This window comes from Sciurus vulgaris (assembly GCF_902686455.1).
Source record: "Sciurus vulgaris genome assembly, chromosome: 8".
Classification (NCBI taxonomy): domain Eukaryota; kingdom Metazoa; phylum Chordata; class Mammalia; order Rodentia; family Sciuridae; genus Sciurus; species Sciurus vulgaris.
Genome location: NC_136468.1, coordinates 40,073,181 through 40,082,637, shown reverse-complemented (window position 1 = coordinate 40,082,637; position 9,457 = coordinate 40,073,181). Strand labels below are relative to the sequence as shown.

General features: G+C 36.2%; 1 protein-coding gene across 1 annotated transcript; it reads right to left on the bottom strand.

The window, feature by feature from the left end:
* Positions 1-7,317: 7,317 nt before the first annotated feature.
* Positions 7,318-9,117, bottom strand: LOC306667354 (small integral membrane protein 30). Its single transcript, XM_079149858.1, has 3 exons — positions 9,070-9,117; positions 8,629-8,722; positions 7,318-8,202 (listed from the first exon to the last, which is right to left on the bottom strand). Exon 3 carries the CDS (start codon positions 8,171-8,173, stop codon positions 7,994-7,996), a length of 180 nt encoding a protein of 59 aa, XP_079005984.1. The 5' UTR covers positions 8,174-8,202; positions 8,629-8,722; positions 9,070-9,117; the 3' UTR covers positions 7,318-7,993.
* Positions 9,118-9,457: the final 340 nt, after the last annotated feature.

Sequence of the window (9,457 nt, the reverse complement as noted above, 5' to 3'; positions counted from 1 at the left end):
TTGGGTACTTGGTGAGAACTGCAAATTTTGCTGATTATAGTGCTGTCAATAATGTCAAGATAGTAGAAACCACTGACATGTCCAGCATTGTCAAAGGAATGGTTCTGGAATATGTGATGGTAAATATATAGGATGGAATATTATTTGGTATTAAAATATCCATGAAATGCTTCAATGTTAAGCAGAAAAACTTATAAAACAAAGTAACATGTATGATCTAATTCAGTCTTATTAAATTTATGTATGTGGAAGGTGATATGCAAAAGTGAAAATAGTTTTTTTAAGGACATGTAAGGTATGGGTCATTTTGTTATTTCATCACATTAATATTTAATATTGGTATAATTTTCATAGTTATTAAAGTCACAAATTACATAGTATAATAACCAGTTAATATGGTTCTGAGTTACAGAAAAATATTGTTTTCATTGCTTTGAAATAATCATTCATTTTATCAAACTGTAAGCTTACCACTCCAAGTAACTTAATTTCTCAAAGCATTAGTATCTTCACTTGTAGGTGAGAATAATGTGATAATGTGAGCTCTATGTTCTCATTCAACTGGAGAATTAGCTTACCAAGTGCTTGCTCTATTTATGCTCACCCACCTCATTCACACAGAGGACGCAGCTCTGAATTACTTCTGGTTCCTTCCAAAACCAAATGCTCGAAGACGAAGACTTCCCTTCTTTGGGGTGGCAGTGGGTGGTATTCAAAGGAGCATGTCACAACCTAAATATAAATATGTGTTGAATAATGATAATATCAATAAAGTTCATATTTCACTGAAGGCTATTTTACAGAGGCCAAAACATTTGGAAGAACAAGATGATTAAGAAATTTCAATGTTTCTTGTACCTCTAGTCATACCTGGGCCCTGAACTGTCTCTTTAGGAAGTCTTAGAGCTTGAGTGAAAGATGCAACAGCAAGATGAAATCATGGAGTGGCTCCTTGCTAGTCCATTTTCCATGAGTGTGGGTGAGAAGTAGAATCATATTTGAGGCTCTTTACGTGAAAATGTCATCTCTGGAAATGTAGGTAGACTTTGGGTCGCAGGTCTGTCCCTCCCCCTTTCTTCCTTTTTTGTCTCCTACAGTACTCTCTTTTTAATGAAATGCATCCCCCATGATAGCATCAGCCAAGAACTACCATGTGTTGACAACTGTATGGTGATTACTTCATAAGAATGACACAGTAAATAAGAGTTGACAACTGTTCATTCCTATTTTTACAAAGGTCACAAATTCGTATATAATAAACTCCCAACCTTCAGTGTTATTAAAAAGTAATAACATTAGCTTTAATATTATACTTCTGTCAACATTTAGATTTATTTATTTGCTGCTACTATATCAATTTGTTCTTTAGGATTTTTTAGTAGTTAAATTTCATACATGAGCTGGGCATGATGGCACACAGCTATAATACCTGAGGCTAGGGAGGCTGAGGCAGGAAGATCCCAAGTTCAAAGCCAGCTTCAGCAACTTAGCAAGACCTTAAGTAACTCAGTGAGACCTGCCTCCAAATAAATTATAAAAATGGGCTGGGGAATGTGGCTCAGTGCTTAAGTGCCCTGGGTTGAATCCCTAGTACAAAAAAAGAATTAATACACAAATAAACAAACATGAATTGAAACTTCTACAGACCAGACTACTTAATTTTTAAGATATTTAAGATATAGGTGATAGGTACAGGCCTAGAAGGGAAGGAAGGGGAGTAGTAGAACTGGTGACAAATGGATACTACATAGCTAAGAAACCATAAAAACAAGATCGAATGAAGTATAATACATTTAAATAATACAATAAAGAAACATTTCTCTCATAGCACATAATATTGAATAATATTGGCAAACAAACTGAGACCTAAGAGCAGAGCTACAGGTAAAAAACAAAGCACTACAGAGCCTGGAAGATGGATATTACTAACATTTTTGGGGATGGCTTCATGGAGGAGAAGAAATTGGTTAAGTATATAAAAGCTGAGCCTGAAGGCCTGGCAAGGCACTTGATTCTGGTATCTCTGGCAGCCTGTTGTGATGCTAGATATAGAGTGAGTAAAAGAATGGGAAAAGGGCAAAGGAGAAGGTCATCTCTGGGTCATCATTCAAAATGGTGGATCACTTCTCAATGAAACACTACACAGAGCATTAAATAATACAATAATGCAATGCAAACTTTAATAAACAGTGTGTATAGTCATTCAAATCAACTGACTATATCCTAATACTTATTAAAGTTCTCTAAGTATAATTTAAATATTCAAGAAAATGATAAAATCTCACAATGAATCTCATATCTGTCCTATGTAAGACCTGAAACCCTGATAGCACTATACTAAAGAGTGAGGGTACAGCCAGGCTTAATGAGAGGTTATCATGATGCACTGTGTCTCATGTACTACATTAACTTTGTATCACATATTCATAGAGATAGAACATATGTCAGGCATATTCCCAGGAAGCTGGGAATATTGTGAATTAGAGGTTCCGTTCCAGCTCTCATAGAACTTAGAATCCTGAGATAGGGAGTGAGAGCATTTGAGATAAGTTAACACAGATTCCAATACAGTGTGATATGTGCCTGATAGAAGTAGTAAACAATGCTATGTGCACATACAGTGATATATGCAACCCAGGCTGCAAGGTTGGGGAAAATTGTAGAAAGGATGTTTAAACTGAAGAGTTGGGACTAAGGCTCAAGTGGGATTGGGGGACAACTAACCAAGGTCAGAGTAAGCAACCCAGAGGAGGAGAGGAAGTGGGGAGAGTTATGGAGGAGAGAGAGGGAAGGGAGAGGAAGAGGGGAGAAAGAACACAGGGTACCTCTTCTATAGTGCTTCCTAGGAAGTGAAAAAGATTAACAGAAGGTAGATTAGAGGTTGTGAATGTAGATGAGACTGGAGAAATAAGGGGAGAAAATAAGGGCAAATCAAATAGTGCTTTATTCTTGACTTGTTAAGGAATTTGCAATAACAGGATATCCAATAATGGATTTTTATTGGATCGGATTGGATCGATTGGATCTGAAAAAGTTTACCATGACTGGGATGGTGGAGAACTGATTGTAATCCTAGTTATTCAGGAGGCTGAGGCAGGAGGATTGATTGGGACCAAGTCAAGGTCAGCTTGGGCAGCAGGGTGATACACTATTTCTTGAAAAAGAAAAAAAAAAAAAAAAAAACTCAACATGGTTGTGTTTAGAGAATATTGTAGACCTGTAAGATGGGAGGCCAGAATAGTTGGGGGCTGCTGTGAATCTATCCACATCCTATCACCATGGTTTGAACTTGGTAGGAAACATGGTCATGGAGGGCAATGGGTCAATCTTGGGGATAATTTGGAGAAGCATTCCATAGGATTTGGAGGGGAACTGTGTACAGAGTGTGAGGGAAAAATGCCACACATCTGTCAACTGTATTGGTCACTGAGAAGATAGTGTCTGTTAGCTGAGACTCACCTGCAAATGCTGTAATAAAAAAACATGAACCACAAAGATTGCTCATTCCTGGATATTGCCAGGCTGACATCAGTTGGCATATTGGCTGTTTGCTGCAAGTGGGAGTGGCAATGCTATGTTTTGTTTTTATTCTTCCTTCTTGAGACAATCCCTAATCATATTCATTCAGTAGAGAAAATGAACTGCCCCCACTTCACTGAAATTAAAAAATGTTCCAAGTGACTAGACTTTTTCTTAGTGAGAAGTTCAAAGAGGATATCAACTCTTCATTGCTTCTATTTGAAAATGGATAATTGCAATTTTAAACAAATTAGACCTTATTATTTTTGAAATTAGGAAAATCTTTTTAAGGAGTTACAGAAGTCAGCCACTAGGAAGCCTTTTAGAGACCACTGACATAACTTCAGTGATGAAAAAATTGTGAAAGTTGAATTACTGGCACAATTATTGCTTGATAGCTCACATTTTTTTTTTTTTTTTTTTTTTTTTTTTTTTTTTTAGTACTGGCTAAAAAATTGTTTTATGTCAGTATCAAAATGTCCTGGTAATTTTTGTGGCAAAATAAAAGGGTTGTTATGATAAACAACATGAAATAAAATGTGGAATAGTTTCTTAGTGATCTCACTTGCTTCTAAATTCTTTTGTTGTGATTTATGCACATTTATTCAGATCATAATTACCTTAATATTGAGAAATATGGTATTTATAATCCCAATGTTTAACAAAGTGCTTCATGATTAGCCCTTTATAATGAACCCTCTTGTATATAAAATTTTATAATTTCATTTAGGTATGAAGTAAGTAGCTAATATTTTCAAATTTTTAATAATTCAACATATATAATAGATTCAGCAGAAATAAAAGGAGTATTGTATTTCTGATACTATAAATCAATGAAAAAGTCATTTTTATGTTTTTGCAGTAATCACATATTTTTCTGGTCTTTGGCTTTTTTTTTTTTTTTTTTTAATTTTTTTATTTTGGCACCAGAGATTGAACCCAGGGGCACTTAACCACTGAGCACATCCCCAGCCCTTTTTATTTTTTATTTTGAGACTGGGTCTTGCTAAGTTGCTCAGACCCTCACTAAATTGCTGAAGTTGAACTTGTGATCCTCCTGCTTCAGCCTCCCAAGCTGCTGGGGTTACAGGTGTGAATCACCATGCCTTAATGGCCTTTGACTTTTTACATTTAGATGTTAGGTGCATCTTATCTAATCAAAACACACACACACACAAAACAATTTAGAAAATTGAAGTTGCTAAGATTTAGAAAAAAAATAAATATGCTATTCAGCAAACGTTTATTGATTTGTTGCTGTTTTCACTTGAGTGTGAAAATAATGTCTGGAATTAAGTAATCAAAACAGGAGCTTCTTTTCCACTACCTACCATAGGAAAAAATAAGTTTTATGTTGCTTATATCTTTTTGACTGGGAAATGTATATGGACCAGATCTGCTCTTCTTGGACAGGCAAAACCAAATTGCTGCGACTCCTTAAATGATTTGAGCATTACTGCTAAGCTTTTTTATGTTGTTTAGGAAAACTAACAGTTAACTACATTAAGTGCTTAACACTGAAATGATGCAGATATTAGAATTATCTGACCAGGATTTTGAAGTAGTCATCAGAAAGGTGCTTCAATGAACAATCAAACACACTTGATGCAAATGAAAGTATACAGAGTCTCAGCAAAGAAATTGAAGATATTAAGAAAAATCGAATGATAAATTTTGAACTAAAAACATAACAGCAGGATCAGTGAACTTAAGGATAGAAGACTAGAAATTACCCAATTTGACAACAAATCAAAAAGGCTGAAAAAATAAAAATAATCTTAGGAATGCATGGATTGATAAAGTTCTACCATTGGGTCACTGAAGTCCTAGAAGGAAAGGAGAAAGAAAGGCTGAGAAAGTATTTGAAGAAACAAGGAAAATCTCCTAAACTTGGGAAAAGACCAAAACCTATAGATTCAAGAAACTGAGTGAAACAACCAGGATAAACCCAAAGACGCACATACCAAGATACATAATGATCAACTTCTGAAAACTAAGTACAAAGAGTCTTAAAAGCAGAGAGAAATTTTTGGCATTAGGGAAATAGATTGGTTACCATAAAAATGACAGAAAACAGAAATACAAATATTAGCAAGGACCTTATTCACTTGGTTGATTTCAATTCTTAGTCTTCTGTCCTTGAAGTTGAATTCAACTGAACTAACACACACAGCATTTACTTGACAACTAGGCATCAACGAATTGTGCTGGTACCTTGGGGACATTTATCAATTCCCTAATGCTACAATGGCTCCACAGCAGGCTATTATCCCTCAAAGTAAATTTAAAAACTCTAGAACTGGAAAGAATCTTAATAATAAAAAAACACAAGAAACAGAAATTTGAAATTTGGGATTCCCAAATGAACTTCTGTGAACTCCCTGAAATTAATCTAAAAATTCTAGTATGCATGGGCATTTTTCTAGGGTAAAGGACTATACCTTTCACTGCATTCTCCAAGGAGTTGGTGGCCTATAAAGAGTAAGAGCCATCATAAGGGTTCGTTTTAGGCAAAATCACATAGTCTAACATAGGTTATTTTTAGAAGACATGCAACCCATCATGTCCATTAGAAATTCCTGCATGGTACCTCAGGAGAATTCTCTGCTTTTAAGTAGAAAATAGGAAAGTGAGTTTTCTAATCATCCTAGGCACTTCTAGATATATACATTCAGTAAAAAATGTTTGCCTATAGTCTTATTTTGAACATTATAAAATTGTACCTGGAGGTGAATGAATACTGCACTGTGATTTAAAATGCACTTAAGCTCTGATTTCTTTCATTCCACTGAAAAAGTTCGAAGTGCAGGGAAGAAGCAGCAGCCTAAGCTGCTATCACTGGGCTGGTTTGGAAGGGAGGACAATGGCCCTACAACCTGTATCATTCCTGTTTTCTTCCTTTAAAAAGGAAAAAGCATGCACAATCAAGTTGTTAATTATATAACTACCAATTCATCTGAATAAATGTTAGTCTTCTGATTAAAAAAAAAAAAGAATCATGACAAACACAAATCCAGTCTATGTCTTTACAACATGGGCTTTCCATACTCTGTATAGTCTTAATGTCTACCATGCAAGTCAGGTCCACTTATATTTGAAGAAATGTCCTCTCAACAGGATTTTAGCTGCTGTTGTCCATTTAATGATGTCTGCTGTCATTTTTTGGAGAACCAGAGATTTGACAAAGCATTTTAGGGAAAGACTTGGTTACCTACAAATAGTGAAACCATACATTAGTTGGACTTACTATTTTATGTTGGTTGCATCTTCCTAATGAATCAATGAGGACTTTTGTTCGACATGGAGTTCCAGGGCCTATCCACTCCTATCCAATGTAAGCAAAACATTGGGACCTTGGAATCTAAGTTTTGTCAAGTGTCTGGAATGATTCTTGGATTCTACCAAGTTAGAGAAGTCTTGGACTTATAATGGCATATATATTATCTTAGGCTCTTGAAACAAACAGAGATTTTGATCCAATTTTCTGGGTGAGGCCCAAGAACCTGCATTTTGTAGAGAAGAAACAAACCCAGTAATACTGGTTTGAGGATCCTTTAAGTAGCTAGGCCACAAAAGGATGATTCATTTAACTGGTGTGCAGATCAGTATGGGCCATTACATTTCCCTTCTGTATCTGTGAATATTCTACCACGAGTCTCTTCTTCCTAATGCTGCCCATTTCTTACTATGTCTCTTCAAGCCAGTGTTCAGTCAAGATAAGGAAACCGTCCTCCATTTGGTTATAAAAAAGTACACAAATTTCAAAGACCCCAAATAAACAGAAATGGACACCACACATTAACTTACAACATAATGAATTTATATTTAATATAATAATTATCACCATGGGGATGTTACTCAATTAATACAAAGATTGTTTTGCTTGCATTGAATCTCTTCCAATATCAATATAAAGGTTTTTTTATATTAAATTTTTTCTCCATTTCAATATTAGAAACATTGAATACATTTTTTCCAAACTATTTTTTCCCCTAAGGATAAATGTTTCAATTTTGGCTATTTGATATCTAAGTACAATATTAACTTGGGAGATAAAACAAACATACAATAAAAACATGGAGAAAAAGACTCCTTAAGGATTCAGGAGGCAGTGATGATAACTCAACAGTGGAGATTTGCTAGATTCTGGGCAAAAGATTCCTCCTTATCTCATATGCTTTGAGAATCCTGAAACTATCAACTACTACTTCTGTAAATTTACACCATCCCACATCTTTGACTCTTTCTCTAAGCAGCAAATACAATTTATAGGCTGCAGTTTTCAGTACATTATTTGTTATAAACATTTTTTTTTCCCATTTAACAAACATCTATTTGTTTCTATTTCATGGGAAACAACTAAAAATATGAGACCATTACTGTTCATTGGGAAATTTACAGACTAAAACCCAGCCTTAACCTCAATAACACAAAAGTTTTCAGGGCAAAGTTTGATTCAGGAGGCCCTTGAAAGTTACATCTGTCCATTCCGCTTTCTTGCATACACACCAAGGCAAGCACAAATGCCTGTAATGCTGAGAACCACACCTAACAAGAGAGCGATTGCATCTCCAGCTTCTACTGCTTCAACAACTGGCAGAACCAAAAGCAATGAAATGAGGACTAAAAGCATTTGTGTTGAAACTGAAGTCATGATGTTGGGATCTTGAAGACTGAAGGTTCCTAGAAATTAAACATGGAAACAAAAAGCAACTATTAAAAATTTCTACCTTTCTAAGTGACAATACAAACACACAAGGAACAATCCACCCAATCCCTTAAATTAGAAAGTTTATGAATTATTTTGATCTATCTCATTTTACAAGGAAAAAAAACAGGGAAGTAAACAGAAATCTGAGGTTCATCTCATGACACCACTTCAGCCCCAGAAATTCCCAGTAATGCCATCATTATGTTCACAAACCAAGCAAAAACTGAACAGCTGCAGACAGTTAAGAACAAAAGAAATGCACAAGACGCCGGGAAATTTAAAATACCCTAGTGAGTAAATATTACATTTTCTTAAGGTCTCTTTAATCTAGGAAATGCAGGCAATTTTGGCTAAATCACACATGTAACTCTGTGAGGTTGTGAGGAATTAAGACTTACCAAAGAAACGGTATTGATAAAAATCTATCTGACTTGAAATATTCCCGTTTTGGAGCTCCGGATGCTGAGACTAAAAGAGTACACGTGACACCACCTATTAGAGTGGGGAGAGGGATTTAAAAAATAATTATTATTTTTATAATTATTTTGAAGAGGGAAATAGAGTCAGTGCAGAACAGGGAGGGTGTATGGAAGGGAGAGAAACAGTTAATGAGTAGAGAAAAAATTTTATCCAAAAAGGGGTAACTAGATTTAAAGTTGGTTAGTTCTCTCACAGAAAAAGCTAAAATAAACCGAACCAAGAAGCAAGTTCATTCCAGGACTTGATGTAAAGATTTGAAAAAGAGTCCCTCCTTTGACCCGGCAAGAACAAACTGTTCCGTTTTGCAAATGCACACTGGGGCAATCCACTTATCCCCTGGAGCTGAGCAAGTACATTACCTTCCGGGAAGCAGCCATTACAGGAATGGAGAGGAGGGCGGAGTCTCCGGACTACATTTCCCACAATCCCTCTGCGGCCGACTCCCGTGACGCACCGGTGCGCTATCCGGTGACGGGCGGAGGGCGGCGGGGCAGGCTCCAGAGAGACTCCGGGAAGATCCTTTCCAGGGTTTCCCCACAGCGCTCGCGTTTTAGTGCTAAATGCAAGGTTATTGTAATGGCTAAGACCCCACCTAGAAATAAAAAAAGAAAGAAGTGACAGTGTTTTCTGCCCTGTTCAGGGTTTCTACACGCCCAAGCAATTGTGTCTTTCTCTTAAGCTGCTGTGAAGCCGGGTGAGGGAAGTCCAGGAGAACCGTCTGCGATGCCTGCAGACATTTCGGAAGCA